The sequence below is a fragment of the Didymella exigua genome, assembly GCF_010094145.1.
Source record: "Didymella exigua CBS 183.55 unplaced genomic scaffold M421scaffold_40, whole genome shotgun sequence".
Classification (NCBI taxonomy): domain Eukaryota; kingdom Fungi; phylum Ascomycota; class Dothideomycetes; order Pleosporales; family Didymellaceae; genus Didymella; species Didymella exigua.
The window spans coordinates 107,283-128,846 of NW_022984814.1; the positions used below are offsets into that span (position 1 = coordinate 107,283).

The following is a 21,564-nucleotide window of genomic DNA, read 5'->3' on the forward strand; positions in this document are numbered from 1 at the left end:
GCTTCAAGACTTCCTGTCGATTACCAACGTCTTTCCGCACAGTGAGTCCACAGAATGATACTGGTATCCTCAGAGCCAACTCTCTGCCGATGCCGGAGCAGAACGCTGGAGGGCTCTTCCTAAAAGCATTCCGAATCAATCATGCTTGTGACCCCAACGTGCAGAACCACCGGAATGATCACTGGAGCCAACTCACTATTCATGGTACAAAGGACATCCGGAGAGGTAAAGAGATTACTATCTGCTATTTGAATAGCTGTAGCAACCGTCGAGTATGACGATAAAAACCCCAAAGGAACTTCAAGTTCACATGTTCCTGCTCGCTTTGCTCGCTGTCGTCCGAACAAATCAAAGAGAGTGATCTGAAGCCGGACAGAATCCACGTGGTGGATGGCATTATCGACTCAGCCAGTCTAACAGACCTCGTCTCATCTGCCGAACGATTACTCGGGTATACCAATCGACAGATCCAGCTCTGGAATGACCAAAGTCCAAACACAATCGGGCTTGCCCGAGCGTATCCCGATGCTATACGAATTGCTGCAACAAGTAGTGATGCTGCGAGAGTTCGCATCTTCGCAGACAGACTGGAGCCTCTTTATCTGATCACAATGGGCGATGACGGCTCAGATCAGATACGATGTATCGCATTACTTTCAGGCCCCACGACTCATGAAGATTGGGGACTGTCGACGAAATGGAAGACAATGATAACGGATGTACCTGTGTTGGAGGAGAGGGAATTCGAAGATTGGCTTTGGAGGAGGTGAGGACGTTTCTGGGCATAATAGACACCATATTCACAATGTGCAACCTCCAGCATCTCTACCTGTGCGACTACAGCATTCAACGGTGCTGCTAAGTGGAGCTTCAGTCATACCGCAACGTGGAAGAAATCATTTTAATCAAATTTTATTCCGATCAATCGTCTAGGTAAGCTATTCCCTTTAATAACAGTAAAATTCCCCAGCTCACTTTACATGCTTGCATCAAGATCGCTCCTGCACTGGACTGCTTTTCCTTCCTTACTGCCACGCAATCGTATTCTTGACACCCATTACACTCGAGAGGCTGATGTTGCTACCTATCTCTTACTCTAACTGCCAAAGGTATCTTGCGACTTCTCATCTTCCATCAGCGTCCAGAGATGCTCTGCGACGGGCCCATGTGCCTTCACAGATGACAATGCAGGTCGTACCCAGGCAGAGCGGCTAGACAGCGGTATATACCGCCATTCACGATCCCGCAATGCCAGGTAATAAGTCTACCTCGTAACATCGGGAGAGTGATATATGTAAACTGGTCTTGAGAGCCAGTATTTTCAGTATGGCACACGTGACAATAGCGAGATTGTCTGGGTCGCACCATGACGCTCTGTTCATGATACAGTGATACACTCAACTATCACAGGAATACTTTATCGTTATTTATCCCCGCATTAGCTCACAAAGAAGCAAGGACTACTTTGTCTCCAACCGAATGCAGACTTGTACCCATTCTGAAGAATTGGGCAGTCACGACCCATGACAGTGATCGATATAGCGTGATAAGTAGTAGTTGGCAAGACATGCGGCATCTACCCCTACATGACACCGCGCTCAGGTGCGACGCCTGTAAACTAATACGCGCGGGCTATTGTATGTCCGAGTTCGTGTATATAATCCGGAAGGCAAACGTGTGTAAGCGAAGAAGATGGGGAAGGACATATCGCGCCTTGGAGGAGGTAATCGGAAAGGATGTATTTGCAAATCATATTTTCGGAAAGCAGGCGACACATGCTTTCGTCATCTGAAGACGCGTCTTCCACAACTGCGATCCTACTTCTGCAATGAGGCTGATAGTGAAGGGACACCGGACAAAGTCCCAACTTTCCGCAACCTAGTTTGTTGACACGGTTACAAGTCTATACCCCAGCCCCAAAACAGATATCAATACTTGACAGCAAGGCCTTGACCGCATCACTTCCATATCCTTTGTTCCCGAATGACGCAACTTTACACCTCCCCGTGCCGGACCGAGCCCGCAACAAGGCCCACCTGCATTCGGCACTCACTCGACCACAATGTCGGGACATCAGGCATCCAACGACGGCGCCGATCAGTGCAACAAAGAACGGAGCTTTCGTCTCGAGTTGCTCTCTGCAATTTGGCCCAACGGTACTGCGCATGATCGTCATTCTGACAGGGTACAGCGCGCTGACAGCGGGGTGACACGTTGTACGACGAGACATGCCGAGTTTGCCCATACGTGTGCAGCGTCAAGGCATTCAACAAGGTTGATACCAGTGTTCAGCGCAACAGCAGGCCGGGGCTTGGCCGAAATCGTGCAGTCGTGTTAGTCGCAGAGCGCTTGCCCTATTGCAAGCATCAAGACTTGCTAGGTCGACAACATTCCCGGAGCTTACCTTCTAGTCGGTATGCGAGACAGTGAGCGCATGTTCTTCTAACTCTTCCAGAGACTTTCCCGTCACCGACATTGCACTCTTTGACATATGTGGCCCACTCCTGACCAGGCGTCTTGTCCTTTTCTAGTGTTCCCTTAGCCATTGCTTCCTTCTTTTGCTTCGTCGTCGCTTGAATGTTGTTTTCATATCTGCATCTACGTCGGTAAGAAAGATGCCAGCCAATTGAATTTAGAAAAAGTCAACGTCCGCTCAGGTAGGTCAGAACGCGATTTAGTAGTGAAGGCGATGACAACTACGAGCAGATAGATTAGGGGCGCAAATAATGGCGGACTCAAAGAACCGAATGGAGGTTTGTCAGAAGGATATGGATCGAGGACGCATGATAGGTGATGGAGTTGGAGGTTAGATTGAAAACTGAATTGAAGACATTGAGTGGAAGCCGGGGCTATGATGCCGATGTGCCATAACATCGCTGTTCAGCACAGCTTCGAGACAGCTTCTCGAGAAAGTGGTTCCTTCTCGCCACTTACTCTGATGGCTAGAACGCTTGGCAGCAGTCTCACTCACCTTTCCTGACGATGACAATATATACATGTACCTCCTTACCTTGGTGCCCACCGTCGTCGGCGCGACTCCGGATCCTGGCTCGGCATCTCGATGAAGCCGACAGTTCATGTCTAACCTCTGCAGCGGCGCCCAACGGAAGGCCGAGTGGCCGCGGTAGCGTCTCCGATTGATCGAGAAGGTACTTCGAGATCCATTACCGAGCATCGGGTTCGCGGAGGCCGATCCCCGAACAGCCAGAACAACGTTCATATCGGCCCTACTATTGCGAAATGCGGTGAGGTGTGCTGTTGCTCGGCAGTTCTTGGACGGACAGGCCTGAGTAATGCCGATTTTGGGCACCAAACCGACGATCTGCGTGTTGTGATTGCTGGTTACGGTAACAGATGAAAGGAGGGATTGTTTCCTGTTCCAACTTCCAAGTCGACAACCTTGGAGGTGGGATGGGTTAGAGAGACATGCGCGGTTGTGGCACGAGCTCTCTGCTCGGGCCGAGCGGATAGCGAGGGCCTTGACGTTGGGTATCGACGATGCTGGGCAGCTGGATTGACGCTGTTCCTCGAAACCTGTTTCGGGGCGTAAAGCACAGGCAGACCTAGCAACATTGCATAGCAGGCAGATCGATGCTACTTGCAATAATGGTGGCTTAACTCTGCTGATGTCCGGTAGGTCTTGGCTCCAAGATGCGATTGCGGATGAGAGCAACAGGTTCTGGACGTCAAGGCATGTTGACTCGCGACAATGCTGGGGTACGATTCGTTTGATCGATGCAGGGTGCATGTTTGATGTTCCCGTCGGCAGTCGTATCAGTCGCTCGTCCATCAGTGATGGATTTTGAATGTCGTAACTTTGTGATTTGAGACATTGTTAGACGTGAGAGTACACAACGGCGTGCAAAAGACGCAGGTGGATTCTAAACAGACGGAGTCCTCAGCGATCACAGCGTCGATAAGATGACGAAGCGAGGTCGACGTGCCGCAAGCTCGATTGATAGTGGTGCGCGACCAAGTGATTGAAAGCTTTCGCATTGTGGTGTACTTGAAGCCGTATTGCGGTGGTTGTTGCCAATCCAGTCGTGCCGCCTGAAGCCTCAGTCACAGGTTGTCCTTGTCACAGCTTTCGTCAGAAGGGTGTGCGTAGTTGCCCGGAGATGCGCGGGAGGTATAGCCCGAGATTTCATATTAGTAGCGGCTGCGTGCTAAAGTGTTGGGTCCAGACCTACGCTCGTAGACAATGTTGCATTGAAGCGTTGCAGCAGAATCGCCTTATATTTGGGTATGCCCTAATTATTCAGGCTGTACCGCTACCTGTATTATAAGTGTGATGAGCTGCAAGCCGCGTTTGTGCACAGCGGGTGTGAGCACCTGGTGCATCTTGTCAATGGAAGATCAACCAGGCTGACTACATCACTAAACGTCGCCAACGCGCAGGTAGTGGCTTCGCACTACTGCAGCTCTACTTCGTACGTGTTCGCTGGAGTACGGGGGGATACAGGCTATACGAATATGCTGAGGCTGTCGAATCAGGGGGGTGGAAATTGAAGCGGGCGGCGCGTGCGTTCACCAAGTCCAGGTCACCGGAACAATCTCTATCGCCGTGGGACGGGGGCTCGGGGGACCTGCATCATCATAAAACGTCCTTCAAACTCTATACTCAACCATAGGGCTTGAATGTTGATACTGGTGATCACTCGCGGGCTTTCCGTGGTAGACAATTGACGGTTTTACGATGCCAAAAGCGTTCACTATTGCAGTAATGCTGCAGGAGAAGCGCCTCTGGTAGTCTGGGCGGTTCTCAATGATGTCGTTCGATGGTGACGATGTCGCTACTGGTCTAGTGCAGCGACAGTATCTAACGGACGGCCAAGGGCACAAGATCCCGTGTAATTGCACCGATCTGCGGCACTACAAGACGGTTGCTGCCTCACCTGCCAGTGCACAGCGGGCATCGTCAAAAGTCATCCGAGCGTAGGAGTTGTGCCACCTCGTGGACAGAGCGTCCTGCGATGTGAGTGGTGGCTTGATGGTGGGTGTGGTAAGTATGCAGTGCATTAGCCGATCCGCGCTGTGGACGAAGTTAATGTGAGGTGGCGGATCGTTAGCTAGGTGTGGTAGGAGCTATGCAGGCCGTGCGTTCAACGGAATTCGTGCGGAACGCTGCTGAACACCGCGAACAAGAGATCGCAGCATTGATGAACCCAGCCTGATTCAGAGAGCTCTGCTTGTGATGAAAATGTGAATCGGTCAAGGAAGATCCCAAGAGTTCTCCACCAAACGCTCAAGTGTCAAAACGGTAGATTGTGTCCGCGGAACGGAAAAGCCCCTGTTCGAGCTACCGTCCACGGGAATGGCACGCACTTTGTCGTATCAGGCCACCGCCCCGCTGCACTCCCGTGGCAGAGGTCGAGGCCCAACCCTCCTCAGGCAAGACTGTACACACGCTGGCTGCAAGCAGCCTTCGCGTGCATTGCTGGCTGGCTGGCTCCCTGGTGTCGTGTCTGCGTCACATGGAGCGCGCGACACTGCTTTGACCGGGAGCATACCGGCGCGCTGCAGGAATGGCCAGCAATTGGCAGGCATCTTTCCCCAGCGTGCATTTCGGCCCACCTGGCAGCGGATGGGCCAGTGCTGCTTTGCTAGCGAAGTTTGTGCACAGTTCGGGGTCGAATCGATACCAGCGGGCTGGAAAGCGGGCTTCCTAGCCCACTTTGACGCCCTCCGCCAGTGGTGCCCGTACATAACTGACCCTCCGCCGCTGTAAGGGTCATCCCGCTCTCACGCTGGAGTTCGCTGGACGGCCGCCGACGACACCATTCTGTTGCTGCGACACGCCGACGTCCCTTGTCGAGGTGCAATCTTTGTTGTTGGTAGAGGACGCTCGTATTGGACAGCCGCCAAACCCACTCTCCCGGTCGTTCCGAGGCTACGTTCACTGTCTCAGACCCAAGGACCAGTCCCCAGGAATTCTGTCAATACATGCTGACCACTAGATCGACATATCGTGTTCGTGAACCTGGATCAGCCTGCGTTGCCAATCACATACAGCTTTTCTGGAATTTTCTTTACTATGTCGACGCCGCCAGTCACTGGACCGCACGACGGGGAGCGCCGCAAGACCCTGGGTAGATACGTGAAGCGTATGAGCAGTGTGTTCAAGAGGGAGAAGTCGAGCAAGAGCGAGCCCCAGGCGTCGAGTGTTGCTGCGCCTACTACGTCTGCTGCCCCTTCCGCGGTTCCGCGGGAGGAAGCTGCGACTCAGGAAGTTGCCAAGGCACAGTCGATTAGGCAAGAGCTCCCCACAGACGAGCCTGCCGCTGCGTAAGTGTATCGAACATCATGCTCAGGGTTCATTGCTGACTATAGATCGCAGCCCTATTGCTGCTGCCGTCCACCTTACTGCTACGACCAGTGTCCAAGCACTTGCACCCGCACCCGCGCCCGTGAGTTTCACTCCAGTCGTCGACCGCAATGCCATGCAGCTAGAGCGTGCCCGCGCGCTTTTTGCCAGGTACGGTCTGACTCTCGAGTCTGATGACTTGTTCAAGACAGGTGCTTCTGCTCCATTGGTACCACGCGTCGAGAAGGCCATCCGCATGCGTGTCCACCGAAGCTGCCACAAATGTGGTACACTTTACGGCCACGACAAGGTCTGCATGCAGTGTGAGCACAAGCGCTGCAAGCAGTGCCCACGATATCCCAAGAAGAAGACAGCTGGTGAGAAAAAGGAGAAAGAGGTCGCTGAGCAGCCCAAGAAGAAAAAGGTCTTGACCGTCACCACCAGGAACGGTTGCGAGCTTGTATACCAGCCAGCGACCCAGCGAGTCAGACGCATCTGTCACAAGTGCGAGGCTTTCTTTGTTCCTCCCACAGCAACCACCTGTGAGTCATGCAACCATGTAAGATGCACAAAGTGCCCACGAGAGCCCGCCAAGCGCAATAAATGGCCCTCTGGCTACCCAGGGGATGTTGCTGCAGATAGCGAGGACGACATCGAGGACGAGTTGCAGCTTGACCAGTTTCGACGCATCTGGCGGAAGCCCAGACGTGTAGTACGCTGGGAGTGCGAGCAATGCCACAGCTTGTTCCGGCAAGGGTCCCCTCAGTGTCCAGGCTGTGGGCATGGACGTTGCGATCACTGCACACGGTCTCCGTAAGTCATTTCAGACGTTTAATGTTAGGCACACGATCTAATCCATGCACAGTATCAAGAAACTCAGACAGGAGGAGTCATTCGATCCTGCTGTTGTTGCTGCTGTTGAAGCCAAGCTCAGAGCATTAGGTGTCGACTCCGACCCTCCCACCTCTGAGCCTGAGCATGTTTAATCTGTTACCTTTGCGAGCCTTACGACCTAGTGTTGATATCTTTCTGCTACACTATCGACGGATGGACGGTTGAGCTTGCGACGTCGCCCAAGCGGCACCATCCGTCGCATTACAATAAATTATCTTTACGCTGTTGTCATTCAGCACACTTCTCCACACATCTTCCAAGTTCACTCACACCTCCAATCAAGCCTCATGACTATTCCTGCATACCTACTGCTTACCTTCCATCTCAAAGCACTGTGCCATACACAATCCCTGCCGACGTTGGGCACCCAACGTCCTTGTGCTTTGTACCACCCACCCGTCATACCCGAGCCCTGCCCAACGCGCCACCACATCTGCACACGCAAGGGAATGTCGCACCTTTCTCCACATTCCTCGCTTACCTGCCTACTGCCCTGTCCTTACTGCCCTTCACGTTGGGGGATACAGAGCTGCCATACCGGAGGGTTGGGATCGGGGATTTTGGGAATCTTGGGGATCGCCGCGATGCTAATCGTCCGAGCCGAATGGACCACGCTCCGCATCTTCTATTTTGTTATGTACGAATGTCAGTTGAGTGATGCTGAGACGGTGTGTCTTACTCGCAGACCAGCTGAACTCTATCCGGCGCAGTGCTACACTCGCCTGGGCGCTTGCTCTCTCTTCTCCACGGCGCTGGCCGCCCACACCGTCCTCCCCGCTACCCTGCGCAAGCTGTCTGCCACAGCTGACCAGCGCAGAGTGCGTCACTCGCACGATCTTCCTCTTTCGTCGATGCGAAGCTGTGGCAACGTATCAGATAAGGGCGCGACTGGTCGTACAAGAAGCGATGGCGGACCTCTTTTTGTGCGACACCGGTTGGCAGACGAGCGTTATAATCACACGGCAGGAGTTGTGTGTTGAGTGACACGGTACGTAGCCGGACAGTATGCACAGGACCCTTTCAAACCACACCAGGTATTGATTTATGATGCATAGTAAAATATCGGTGCAGTACTAATGATTTCTGAATTTCGAGGGTAATAATAGTAAGCAAGACTCCGCGTGTATGGGAATGGAAATACGGTACCCTCACCAGACACGAAGTTCCAGAGATATTCGATTATACTTTGAGTTCTGCAGAGAATAGGTTTCCATGCTCTCGGACGATCGCTCATTGATGTGGACACCTTGCATGACGAGCAGGCACTCTCATGCAAGCCTCTCGAGCTTCTTTGATGAGCTCGACGACCAAGTGAGAACGCTGTGGTAACGACAGGTCTTGAGAGAGAGTTTGAGGGCACTGAAGTCATCGTCGAAGACCACCTTTTCGTCTAGACCTAGAGTCGAATCGATTTGGATATTGATGACAGTCCGGGTATCGTTGGAGCCACTGACATCTCATAGTTAGCATCAGCCTTTCTCTCAAATGAGAGCAGATGAGTGCATGTAGATAGTGATAGGACTAAGTGGGCAGAAAGCTGAAGGCAAAGGGTAGAAAGTAACAGCACAAGACGGTACAGAGAGGCAAGAGCAATAGAGCCAAAGCCACCAGGCGACAGCATTGGAGCAGGAGTAAAACTTCAAAGTAGAAGTGGCATCGCGGATGAGAATTGAGACCTACGCCTCCCAATGTTGGCTCGGATGCTCTGGCGCGAAAACATTCCCAGCAAGTGGGACTCAGACACTTCCTAATTGTGAAGCGACACAATCCCAAGCAGCAATACTAATACACCAGCTGTGCTATGTAGAGCCATAACTTCATATTTACTAATAGTGCAGACTCCTCGTAAGCGGCCAAATATTGTTCACGACATAAAGCTCGCAATTCGAGGGGTCGAGGTCATGTGGCTCGTTAGTGAGATGTCTATTTGATCTCCACCTCGTTTGTGACTGTTATGTTCATTCCATCGCTAGACGATACTACACCATTACGACTGCTCGCTATGTGGGCCTGCCTTTTGAACCGATCATCTCCATGGTTGTGCAATATACCTTCAATGGTCTCCAAGGAAGTGCTGTCTTGCTGCGGACACAAGCTCTCCTCGCTGCTGACTCGAAACGTTGTCGAAAACAGATTGGGTGTCTTCCCAGTTTTGGGCTTTGACCCTACATTATACACTTGCATCTCTTTATCCTCGATCGCTCGTTCGTGTTCTCCTCGCCGTGGTGTCCCCCGTGGTGCATCTGACGATATGGATGAGCTGTATCTGCCGATGACAACACGCCAAAATGGTTTTAATGCAAGGAACGATCCGGCGATTATGAAAATATTATTTTCGGTCCTGTTATATCAAGTCAGGCACACTCAGGAATCGATGAGACCGGACTTACAGCGACCATATTATGAGCTCTGACCAGGAATAGGTCATGTCTGCAGCATTGGAGATGCTGTGCATTGCTATGATCTTCATCACGGTAGCGAATGTACCACTACGGCTGTTAGTAATTGCGCGGGTGTTGTAGCCATAAGATCTTACAGGATACTACCTCCCATCAGGAATATCAGGACTCGCTTGTCTTTTCGCGGGACGTTGAGGCTTCGAATTACCAAGTACGGCATGACAGCGCAAAAAACGTCCATGATGGCGTTGTATGCTGCGAACTTCAGTGTCCGACATGATGTTCGCAGGTATTCGAACATGCCTGAGACCAATCTTGCACCAACATTCAGCCAAGCGGGGTTCAGGCAGGTGCCCTCCATCTGAGGTCTCCATAACTTTTCCACAGGCGAGCAAAAGAATATCGTAATTGAGCATGACAGCACGGAGAGAACGAACATAAGGACTAGAGGAGCGTATCCGATACAATTGTGCGACAGGTGTGCTGTGTGTCCTCGAATCTGGATTGTTTAGCTGCGATGACATCCTTCCCACAACGGTTCGCACTTACTCTCATCAACGCGATGATGATGGATGATTTTGTGAAGAATGCGCTGAAGATGGAGAAGCATGACGCCAATAGCACGCACATAGCAGCTAAAGCTGCATCTCCCGGATCCCTTATATCCCAAACATGCTGTCCGAGCCCGTGTGCGGTGCCAGCTGTGACGAGCGACGTGCAAATCAAAGCAAATATCTGTGATTGTTGTTAGCCAGTCACAACTTTTGCAAGGCATAAGTGTCCAGATTCGCGCTCACCAGGCCAGCAACCATGCACCAATCGTCCCATCCTAGACTCGTCCTCACGATTCGTGTACGGGTGTACGATCGCGCTACCACAAATACCATCGACAGTGCGAGAATCGTCCACCCGACGATATTGAGGACTTTCCGATAGTCATTCATGGTGAATATACGTGAGTAGTGACAGAATCCAGAGGGACCCGGACGTCACTTGCACACAAGGCTTTGGGACAAAGCATCGTTCAAATACTGATCTACGAATCCCAGGTCCCAGGTATCAATATCGCTTGATTACTGCCGCTTCTTATTCAAGTACATACCACTGTATCTGACGAAGCACTGTCGTATCGTACTTTTTTCCTGTCCGTGAATCCTGCAGGGTGACCCTTCGACGTCCAGAAGTGCGTGTGATTTGGTGGTTTCGAGCTGTGCTGCAATCCTTCGTAAAGCTATGTTCAACTACGCGCACTCACCCCCGACAGCTACATGCAACGTCATTGGATACAACCAAGACGGGCCGCAACTTACGGTCCGTTAGTCGCAATGTTATTGCACTCGTTCGGTAAGATCAACAAGGCTTTTCCTTCGCCATCGGCAGTCGGAGAAATGATGTAACCACGTGGCTCAGATCACATGATATCCTATTGTAGCGGGCACTGCCCGGTGGGCAAGTGCACTTACCTGAGAGCTGAGAGCTTGTGTAACACAACAACAGAACATCACACAACACGACAACAGATAGCAATACACTTGTTGATCACAGTCTCCGACCGACACTGCTCACGCAGTTACAAGTGAGCTTTCCAAAATCTTTTACCCCAAAATTCTGGTCATCTTGTGTTGCGGTATCAAGGGCAAAATGTATAAACGAGTGTATTATGTTCTTCTGTGTTGTCGTTCTGCTTGTACCTTTTCTCTCCAAGGCTTGCTGCGAGGTCTGTTTTGATGACGTGTTTGTGATGCCGCTGAGGTAAGAGGTGCTCAACAACATGAGGAAGCAGCACCAGACCACCGCCAACAACACGTGATCTGCTTCTCCTCTCAACCGTTACATCTTGCGATGCCAAAGGCCGAGGGTTCGAATTCCCCTCTTATTTCGTCTGAGATCAGAATAGATCTACGCACTGGCCACGATCCACTCCACTCAGTCTCCTGGAGCGGGTTGCGTCGAGGCCTCGCATGAGCGCCTGCTCATGCCTCGCGATCGCGTTGTGGCGTATACATAGAAAGTATGTTCCCCCACACCTGGTGTACAGAGGTAAATTCCTTTGTAATTTCGCACAACGGCAATGGCATCACCAAAAATTATATTTAGTGTCAGTTTGTTGGTAACCTTATACCTCTGGATTCGAAGCGACAGGATTCAAAGATACCTCCAGGACCACCTCGTCTGCCTGCCATTGGTTGGCAACTTGCACCAGGCCCCTAAGGATGCGGTTTAGGTTATCTATCAGGTAAGGATCGAGCAGTATGGTTCTCTTGTGTATCTGAACTTCGGCGGTACAAATGTACTTCTCATTCGCGTTCATGATATCGCCAAGGATTTGCTCGAGAAGAAGACGATTCGACGAATATCTACAGCAGTCGATCACGCATGGTAGGCCACCAAATTTCTCCGCCCCAGAAAAGAGTGATGATTTTGACGCACAAAGGTAATGGTACAAGAGTTGACATGCAAGAGTACGCACATCATGTTCAAACCGCTCGACAAGGACTTCCTATTGCAAACGACTCGAAGCCCCAGTGCTTAGCCCTTGCGCCTCGGTTTGTTGTACATCAACCCAGGATCTTAAAATCAAACAGCTACGTAGAAACCTCCTCCAGTCAAACAATGTCCCCAGAGAATTTGAGCGTTTCGCAGCGAGCTTCGTATACTCTATCACCTTTGGTATATGTGTATCATCACTCGTGACGAATGGCAGCTTCAAACTAACCATGAGTGACTCAAGAGTTTCACTATTGCCGGCCAAGTTGAGTTTTAGATCGTTGACCTGTTCCCGTCCCTCAACAATATACCAGCACCGCTCGCGGCTTATAAGAAACCTGCTAAGACATAGTACAAGATGTAGAAGTGCGCACGCGTTACAACAAAACAGCAGATCCTAATCAACCTTAGAGAACTGGATCTTGAAAGGTAAGGCCTTTTCATCTAGATAATGACAGATTAAGCAATCTGCCTTGATTTTAAAAGGCAATCCCATACCTCCTAGAATACGCGAACAGAGTATCTGATTCGATCACAGAGCTCCGATGCGGTGCGGGAAGTCCAATCAGAGCCTCAGATGATCATACTGAGAGATACACTGTCAGATTCGCCGATACATCACGACTCTACGGCTACCTTGTCGGCCGCCCGGATGACCCGATGTTCCCACAGAGATACTGGAGCACAGTGGAGCAACGTACAGGGCTCTTCGACAGAGACTACGAAAGCCACTGTGACAGCATCTGTCGAGCTGCGCGAGCCGGTGGTGACTACGGATGCGTAAATGAGGCCATGTCAGCTACAAGGAGCTTTTGCTGCGGATTTGCGTGTGGCCGCGCCGAACATGATCTTGCTATCGTCGCAATTCCTGCGTTCTAGGGTCTGTTCCGGCTGTTCTGCTCGCGTGTGTTATAGAATGAAGCAGAACCGTGCCATATAACATCTGCTGGGAGGATCCCGGTGGATATTGTTACTGGAACAGATGTTGGGTGAAGACGTTACATGATTGTGAGCTGCTGCTCTACCGGTACCGCGTGGCAAAGGGAGCGAGCGCGGTACCTACGCGGGGCTATCCATCCAAAACACTCCGGTTTTTTGTAAGTGTAACCAACGGAATTGCGCTCGAAACCTACGAACCAGCTTGCGTATACAGCCCTTTCGACGAACTAGAGCTTCTTTTCTGACCAAGACCCTATCAGCATCATTAGGAGATCGCAGGATGGGGTTATCGCAAGTTTTCTGTAAGGATACCGTTCGCTGAAGACGCTATTTGGATCGTAGAAAACTTGAAAATCGCCGCGATGGTCTGTTCTGCTAGTGGGTGGATTCACTTCGGCCTCTATTCGCATAGACAGCGTTGCCAACGGGACGTATACGGCCAAGGTGAGGGTCAATTGCCGTAACCTTCGGCAACTATAGGCAACTGTAGCGTCCCGAAACCTACTTAGGGGATGCGGCATACGGACAGTAGGCGTAGATTGCCGTAATTAGCGTAGTACTGCAGCATCGCTGTGCACGTGACATGTGCTAAAAAGCAAAAGATAAAAACAGTGCTCTTCATGTGACTTAAACTTATATTACGGCCTTCAGTAGACAACGACTGTCAGAGCAGATCGATGATGATCGTATCTTCCCAAAGTCCTGCATAACAGTGAAATCGACGTTCCATAGCCATGCGTTTTGCCACACCCTGTAGAGCAGGGAGTTTGTCCAGAGGATATGACAGCTGGAGTGCAGAGTAACTGTACACGATGGAATGCCATACAAAGGTTCAGAAATTGTTCTCCTTGAGTAGGTCCGGGGGAGGAGGGGCGTCAAACCAAAAGAGACATGTGCTTCTTCGCCCGACTCGAAGAGAGCCAGGTGCATCAGCAGAGCTATCGTTCTCGGCCCGCCCTTCTGCTGCGCATTCCTAGTACAATGTGTTGGCAGCAAAATGCACTATTCCGGTTGGTAGTAACCACTCTTGAAGAAACCAGGCACGTTCTTGTAGCTGCAAACGCTTTGTCGGGAAAAGCGATATTGGTCTGACACAGACGCTACAACTAGGCCCTCCGTCAAATCCAGGAAATCAGTGCATGACCAAACTGGTCGGTTCTACAGCAGGATCGTATGATAGTAGAGGCTGATGCAAGTTACATCTACTATCTGAAGAGCCGGTTGCGGTGAGTGTGAGACGCGCACTTGAATACATAACGGCCATTTTACCCCCCTCCAAGCGTTAAGATTATCCTGAAGTATGCAAAGACTAAAAATGCAAATGAAATGATGCCCAAGTCTTACTGCAGTATCGATTGCTTCATGGGGATTAAGCGGGACGTCTGCCCATGGCACTGCTTCTTTAAAAGATCCAATCATAGATGATGTCAACTGCAGTGGTACTACACCACCCCAATGATGACTAAGACAAAGATAAACCCCATGTTCATTTTCGTTGTTCAAACAAAGTCGAACTTTGTGGCCGGCCTCGATGTCGAGCAATCGCTTTGGTAGAGGCGTTGAACTAACGTTTGTGGCCATATGGATGTGATTTCGTACAAATGTGCAGCCAACTAGAAATCTGTTCCTGTGCTGCATCTGCGTTTTCGATGCCCCAGATCCTTGAGCTTCTGGGAATAGACGGATAGGGGCAGTGGCAATCTAGGAGGGCCAGCACTCGAATGAAAGACGCTAGCAGATTCGCTACTCGCTACAAACAAGGAGGCGTAGTTGTCTGCTATGCCTGTGTCAATACGCCATGTTCATGTCAACGGCAAATCGCTCAAGAGGGTATATCCATCTATTGGCCCAGAACGCCCTTTCCCTAAACCTGTGACCATATCATAAAGCGTCGACGCCTAACGGCTGCCTGCCAAACCGCCAAATAGCGGGTCGTCGTCGATGCTCCAGGCCTGTCCATCAAGTCGCGCCTTCTTCTCGAACCTCGTCTCGCTGTAACCGTCGCCTGAGGCGTACCGCTTCGCCTTCGCGGGGACCTTCTGCTGCTGCTCGGTAATAGTGGGCGTGCTGATGCGCGAGCCACCGATCGCTGGGGTGGGGAGCGAGGTGTCCGTGAGCGCAGGTGGCGACGGAAGAACGGCCTCATCAAGAAAGATCACGTGCTCTTCGCGCTGCTCAGGCGCCTCGAGTGTGGGTAGTCGTCCGTTGTGAATTGTGTTGGCCTCGTTGGCGATAGCGGCGGCCGGGGCGTTGGAGCTGTTGACAGCAGCGGCATTCTGTTCGAGCTGGTGCTCTGCCTCCTTGCGCTCCTTCAGCCATGCATCATGCTGCTCTTGATAGTCGATCTCAGTGTTCGTCATCCACTCGCTATGCTGCTTACTATTCTCGCATGCCTCGACACAGTCCGGGCATTTGATGTAAAAGCCTCCGCTTGGAGAAGGCTCCCCCATGATCTCCAATTCGGGGAGGTTCTGGCCGACAAGGGTGGTCTTGTCCCACTCCAAGCAGTCCTCACAGAAGCCATGAGGACACCATCTGCACCTGAAGATCAGGCCGCCGGCGTCGGTTGTATTCTTTCCGCAGTCAACACAGTTGTGCTGGGAGCAGTAGAAGCCGTTAAAGCCCTTGACCTTTGACTGGTATTCTGATGTAAGACAGTCATAATGATATGCCCTAGGGCAAGACTTGCATTCGACCAGATGGCCTGATTCATCGCCGTTGAAGCATTCAAGACAGTGCTCTTCGTGCGAGATCTCTCGCTTCTTCTCCTTGACTGGATCCGCAAGGCTTGCATCTTTTCCTGCAAAAGTCGGGACTGCTTCCCAATCACCACAATTCATGGACTCTTTACTAACGGCAAAGCCGTCGACCATGACTGTTGTGTTTTTGCCTCGACGTCGGTCCTCGCGCGTGATGCTATCAGGAAGGATGTTGGCAGCGGCTGCATTAGATTGGTCTTCTTTCTGACGCTGAAAACGTTTGCCGTCAAACACGGCACACTCAACACGCTCCATGACAGAGAGCCACTTCTCCTCGTCAGCTTCAGGGTGTTGTGGATCAATAGTATGCGTTTCGTCTGCCGGCTTGTCTCTACACTTTGCCATCATAGTGGGAAGGTCCCATGAGAGCATCTCAGTCACGTCGATCTCAGGGTGGGAGAGTGTCTGAGCTCCTCGACGGATCAGGGTCTTCAGCTGTGTCGAGTCCATCTGTGGCATATCGTCCGCGACCGAAGCCTTCGCTTTCGCTGGAGTCTGTTCATAATGAACGTTACGCATTGACTCTGTGATCTTCGCCGAGAGATACAACTTCTTGCGGATGCGTCCCATCATTTGCTCTTCGACTGTGCCCTGTGTGCAGAGCTTGTAGATCGTGACAGGCTGTGTCTGTCCGATGCGATGAGCTCGCGCCTCAGCTTGTAGAGTGATCTGAGGGTTCCAGTCCTCGTCCAGGAAGATAACGTCTTGAGCGCTGGTGAGGTTGATACCAAGACCACCAGCACGAGTCGACAGGAGCATTACCTTGTAATCCGATCCTGCCTGGTTGAAGAGGCGAATGTCAAGGTTGCGACGCGCGCGTCCAGTACTACCATCGAGGCGGAGATGCTTGAACTCTGTTCCATGGTTGCTAATCATGGACAAGAGATCTTCGCAACAGTCCAATGTGTGGGTAAACCCGGAGAAGATGAGTACTTTCTTGCCTTGCTCAAGAACAGTGTGCTTCAGGAGCTTGTCAAGTAGTATGAACTTGCCAGACGCACGAATGATGTGCTCGCCGAGATAGTAGGGGTCTGGAGACACGCCAGGCAAGAGGTATGGGTGAGAGCAACACTTGCGTAGCTGCATGACTAGGTTCATCAACTTCTGCCACGCAGATTTGTTGGTGACTGTGTTAGTTTCCTGCTCCTTCTTCAGAGCTTGACGCATGATCTGCGCCGTCTCTTCCCACTCGCCCTGGTCACCGATGGTATCAGGTCTAGTCTCCAGTTGCTGCATTCTCTCCAGCAGAACGTCGTCTTGCTTGTCCTGTTCGATGGTGGCCTTCTCCTTCTCTTTGCCGTTCGCAAACAGATCGTTGAGCATGCCTTGACCGACGCGAGTCAGAAGTCGGGTGTACCAAAACCTCTGCATGGGGGTCAAAGGAACGTAGAGCAGGATCTCTTCCTTTGGTGGCAAGCCCAGATTGACATTCGGGCTATCCTTCATGCGACGCAGCATGACGAGCTCGAGCAGATGGCGCGCATCGTCCATTGTCTTCTTATTGACCTTGCCTCGAGTTAGATCAAAAGAGTCCCTGAACAGGTCCTGAGTATTCTCCGTGAAGACGTCAGGATAAAGCCAAGCTAGTAGAGCCCACATCTCAAGCAGATTGTTCTGAAGCGGCGTGCCTGTCAGAATCATGCGGTACTCTGAATTGACATTCCGCAGCGATGTCGAGATATTGGTTGTATTGCTTTTGATCTTGTGGCCTTCATCGAGTACGACGTATCGCCACAGGAACGAATGCTTGAACCAACTGGCGTCGGCCTGAAATGTGTCGTACGTTGTGACAATGATCTTGTATGATGACCCTGAGTCTTCATATGCTGAACGCTTCAACCCAGCTTTGCGCGAAGCCTTCCGGCCCTTCAACAGCTCAGTCTCATGCCCTTGCATATCCTCCATACCAGTAGCGACACGTTTCAGGCGATCACGCTCGTTCTTTGTGCCGTGGATTCGAAGAACCTTCAGTTCCGGCACCCACTTCTGAGCCTCGGTGACCCATGAGTTCAGCACACTGAGCGGACAGACGACCAGGTATGGACGAAGCTCTTCTGAGGTGGCGCCCATCTTGCGGTCAAGCTCCTCAAGATACTGGAACAGGGATAAAGTCTGTAGCGTCTTCCCCAGCCCCATCTCGTCACCAAGAATGCCTGAGAAACCGTTGTTGTACAGGTGCACCATGTATGAGAGACCAGAAAGTTGGTAAGGCTTCATTGTCGCAGTGACGCCCTTCGGTTGCTCCTTGAGCTCTTTGTACTCGACGACCGGTCTGACGTTATGGCTTATGACAAGCTTACTGACGTAGTTGTTGGGAGGCAATAGGGGAAGGAAGTAGTCTTTGTTCGCAACGAGGAAGTTGTTCGCCTTTGCCTTGGATTTGCGAGCAATCTCGTCTCGAAGACGGGCGCGTGTGGTGTCAAGCTTGGGCGGCTGGGCGGCTTTGCGTCGTGGTGAAGGCGCATGTTTCTGTACTGGCACAGTGTCGGACTCAAGAACTCTTGTGTGTCGACCGCTTCGACGCTTTGGCCCGTCGAGATCTCTCGTCTTCTTCCTCGCCTCCATCTTGAGGTCGCTGTATTTATCGTTGCTCCGGAGATTCTTCTTGTAGCCCCGGGCGCGGAGCGGCGGCTGTGCAAGCTCGTCTTCGGAGTCGCCGGATGAGGGGTCTGAAAGGGAAGAGCTGTTGTCTTTCGGGGAGGCTTTGCGAGTGGCCGGCTTCTTCGCGGTTGGCTTTTTGGGCGACTCAGGAGTGCCGGTCGTGGAAGAACGCGGATGAGCGTAGTTGGGTGTTTGCTGATGTCGCAGCTTTCGTTTGCTCTCCGGGATGCTCGGAGCAAGGAATGCCTCCTGCTTCGGTGTAGCTTGAGTAGGAACTCTGCGTGTCTTAGTGACCGACTCAGCAGAATTCTGGGAACCAAATTGCGCAAGTAGGTTCTCAAGGTGACCACCTCGGCGCTGGGGGGTGGAGGGCAAGGGATTGCCTAGCAGACGGCGCGAAGGGTCCGTCATGATGTCAGTCGTGGCAGCCTCTTTGCTACTTTAAAGGCCCGTGAAGGAAACAGTAAAGGTGGCTGCAAGTTCGAAGCAGCGTCACCGGGGCAGCATGATATATGAGGAACCAGCCCAGGAACCAGATTGAGGGCGATGATGGAGAACTACGGACAATGCGCAATTGTCCTACTACATGCGCCGGAGTGCGAATGCTCCCAAAAAGCGGTGATGGTGAGATGAGGACGTTTTCTAGCCTTCACTAGGCTTGCGACGGCGAGACACGAGGGACGCGCCTGCCAGATATTAGTCGCGTTCTGGCGCTACGGACATAAAATGACGCTAATTTGACAACGCCGAGGGAAGGCGCGACCAGCAAGGGTTCCATCACCTGCGACAAAGCCCACTGCGCTCTCGACAAACCCCGCGCAGTGCTTGCGCAGTCGCTGTCTGCCATGTCGCAGCCCTTGACGTCTTTCTACCCCATCTTCGCCTCCAAGTCCGACGGCCACGATATTGTCAACCAGAAGGGTTCGGTGGTGAGGAATGGGCCCTCGCAAGAACAGCTCGACCGGTCGCCGAACGCTCAAGGGCAATGTGACTACTACCGCCTGATTGAGAAGGACGATCCCAAGCATACCGATTGGAGAAAGAAGCTGGGTGGCATGCTGCTGCGTGAAATCGGAGGCAAGCGGTACGAAGGTGAGAAGCAAGCACCGCGATCATATGGCGGTGACTGACAGACGCAGATAAGTGGCAGCAGTGCATATTATGGGAGTTTCCCGAGAACTACAAGCTCTATGAACATATCAAGACCAAGGCAGATGGCCAGGCGAAGACAAGCAAGAACCACTCTGGTGGTGGACATGACCGACAAGATGCATACCTCTACGGCTACCCTAAGGGCCCACGGAAGCGCTTCAGGAGCCCTGTCGAGTTCTTCCCACACTTGCTCTGGCTATGCACCGACGAGACGAGCGATATGCAGAATTGCACCTGCAAGATGTGCTCGCCTGTGCAGCTCGAGGTCGAGAAACCTGCGGTGAAGGTGGAGCTGAAGCCTGAGATCAAGAGGGAGATCGGCGCACCGCAATCGATTGGACGCAATCCTGTGGTACAGATTCCTGCTCGCCGTGTCTCTAATCCGCCGCCCGTTCACAGCCCCGCCACGAAGCCGGCCACACCTGTCGCTGCAGCCGTTTCGTCTCAGATCAGGGCGCCCACTCCATTGCAGCCTACCCCGCTCCCAGACCCTCGCTCGATCGACCAGCAAGTTGACAGTCTCCCCCAGAAGTTCCTAAGTCGGCCGGGCGAAGTCGTCTGGTACTTCAGGCCAAAGACAGGAGCATGGGGTCTAGGTGTAGTCCTTCGAAGATGGCTAGACAAGGCTCCAGGAGGTAAATCCTACTTTATTCAGCCTCTTTGGCACCCACACGACTCCTTGACCCCGGAACTCGTGACGACAGAAACTCAGATGAAGCCCTGGCTCGCCTGGTCTGCGCCGAGTTACACCTACACCTACCTGCAGCAACACCCCACCATTCCCTTTGAGGATGTCGATTGGCAGGGTTTAGTTGCTGGCCGATACGGACCAGACGGCGTCGCAGGTGTTGATGCGTCTATCATGGCAGCCAAGGCCGTCGACACCACCTACACCCTTTTCGACTATCTCAAGAAGACTGTGAACGAGGGTGGTCAGGACGCACACTACAACGGCCTCTTCCTTGGGGCTGAGAAGATCTGGAGAGCTGACGCAGTGCGGCTGCGAATAGGTCGAGACACAGACGTCATGGTCGTCACTGACATCATCGAGCGGACCACGCCACAAGCGGCCACTGCTGTCTACGTTGTTGGCGATGTCTACAGCTACGCCACAGTCGCTGTTTCCAACCCTGCCCAGCTGCCCGAGCCACCCAAGAACTCTAGTCTCCCAACGCGCATGCGCGAGGACATGACGTGGCGAAACCAACTCCTCGTCCCTCACGCCCGCACATTCGCCTACTGGAAGCTCTCCACGCCTGGAGCGCGCTACGAGATCGCTGAGATCAAGGGTAGATGGTACGAGACCGCTCTCGTCTTCGAAGAGCCGTTCACCAAATCCGTCAAGAACAACGAGGGCGGCAATGGCGTGTGGATGAACTCGCGCGGCGACGCTACGCAGGTCGGTCGGACGCTGGGCGCAGCTGTGCCACAGCGATTGCAAGCGTTTGGACGGGCGGTGCCAGACGGCACGCAGCTCGTTGACGGAATCGATGCACCGGCGGAGCCGCAGGCACAGCCGCAAGATGTCAGCATGGCTATAGGTGGCCACACTGATGTATTCACAGATCTGATGGATTTCGATAATCTTGGCGACGGGTCTGAGCCGGGGTACGAGTTCAATTTTTAAGTTGTTGGTTTCGACACTTTGGGCTAGGGAGGTTTCTTGGAAGATGCATTTTACGGTTATGGCCTATCGTTAGCATGGGGAGGCGTTACTTGGATTTTCGGCGGCGCTAGCGGTCGATGCATATGGCGTAGTCACATGTTAGGACTACAAGTTGACTGGTCGAATCGCGAAAGATGGATGAATATACCCAAGAGCTCACGACGTGCAGCACAAACGTTTCATCAGCCACATATTCGCCTGGGCCCCTAGTGCGGTGGTCTTAGTCATTGAGCCAACTCCTAAGTCGAAACTCAAGTAGTTCGAAGGTCGTGACAGTGGATGCCCAGCCTCTGCCAATGCCTTGCCTCCCTCGTCGTCTCCAACAAGAGGTAATGACTTCATAAATGATACGGAAACACTTCT

The 21,564-nt window shown here is 52.3% G+C and overlaps 6 protein-coding genes across 6 annotated transcripts; 2 read left to right on the top strand and 4 right to left on the bottom strand.

Moving 5' to 3' along the window:
* Nucleotides 1-2,800: 2,800 nt before the first annotated feature.
* Nucleotides 2,801-4,212, bottom strand: M421DRAFT_424897 (uncharacterized protein). The gene has a single exon (XM_033593898.1). It carries the CDS (start codon nt 3,746-3,748, stop codon nt 2,807-2,809), a length of 942 nt encoding a protein of 313 aa, XP_033444510.1. The 5' UTR covers nt 3,749-4,212; the 3' UTR covers nt 2,801-2,806.
* Nucleotides 4,213-5,736: 1,524 nt separating this feature from the next.
* Nucleotides 5,737-7,499, top strand: M421DRAFT_424898 (uncharacterized protein). Its single transcript, XM_033593899.1, has 3 exons — nt 5,737-6,285; nt 6,338-7,117; nt 7,170-7,499. The coding sequence occupies exons 1-3, from the start codon at nt 6,035-6,037 to the stop codon at nt 7,288-7,290; spliced, it is 1,152 nt and encodes a 383-aa protein (XP_033444511.1). The 5' UTR covers nt 5,737-6,034; the 3' UTR covers nt 7,291-7,499.
* A 1,549-nt stretch (nt 7,500-9,048) lies between these two features.
* On the bottom strand, nt 9,049-10,980 carry M421DRAFT_294531 (uncharacterized protein). The gene is made up of 5 exons (XM_033589053.1): nt 10,395-10,980; nt 10,147-10,332; nt 9,735-10,096; nt 9,589-9,687; nt 9,049-9,539 (listed from the first exon to the last, which is right to left on the bottom strand). Exons 1-5 carry the CDS (start codon nt 10,539-10,541, stop codon nt 9,122-9,124), a joined length of 1,212 nt encoding a protein of 403 aa, XP_033444512.1. The 5' UTR covers nt 10,542-10,980; the 3' UTR covers nt 9,049-9,121.
* A 3,318-nt stretch (nt 10,981-14,298) lies between these two features.
* Nucleotides 14,299-14,622, bottom strand: M421DRAFT_24152 (uncharacterized protein; the record flags this gene model as incomplete). Its single annotated transcript, XM_033588501.1, has 1 exon — nt 14,299-14,622. A coding segment is annotated over one exon (324 nt), but the record flags the coding sequence as incomplete, so codon positions are not given.
* Nucleotides 14,623-14,921: 299 nt separating this feature from the next.
* M421DRAFT_8914 (ISWI chromatin-remodeling complex ATPase ISW2) lies at nt 14,922-18,794 on the bottom strand (the record flags this gene model as incomplete). The annotated part of the gene is made up of 1 exon (XM_033597742.1): nt 14,922-18,794. One exon carries the CDS (start codon nt 18,792-18,794, stop codon nt 14,922-14,924), a length of 3,873 nt encoding a protein of 1,290 aa, XP_033444514.1.
* A 370-nt stretch (nt 18,795-19,164) lies between these two features.
* On the top strand, nt 19,165-21,558 carry M421DRAFT_424902 (uncharacterized protein). The gene is made up of 2 exons (XM_033593900.1): nt 19,165-19,475; nt 19,523-21,558. The coding sequence occupies exons 1-2, from the start codon at nt 19,229-19,231 to the stop codon at nt 21,160-21,162; spliced, it is 1,887 nt and encodes a 628-aa protein (XP_033444515.1). The 5' UTR covers nt 19,165-19,228; the 3' UTR covers nt 21,163-21,558.
* Nucleotides 21,559-21,564: the final 6 nt, after the last annotated feature.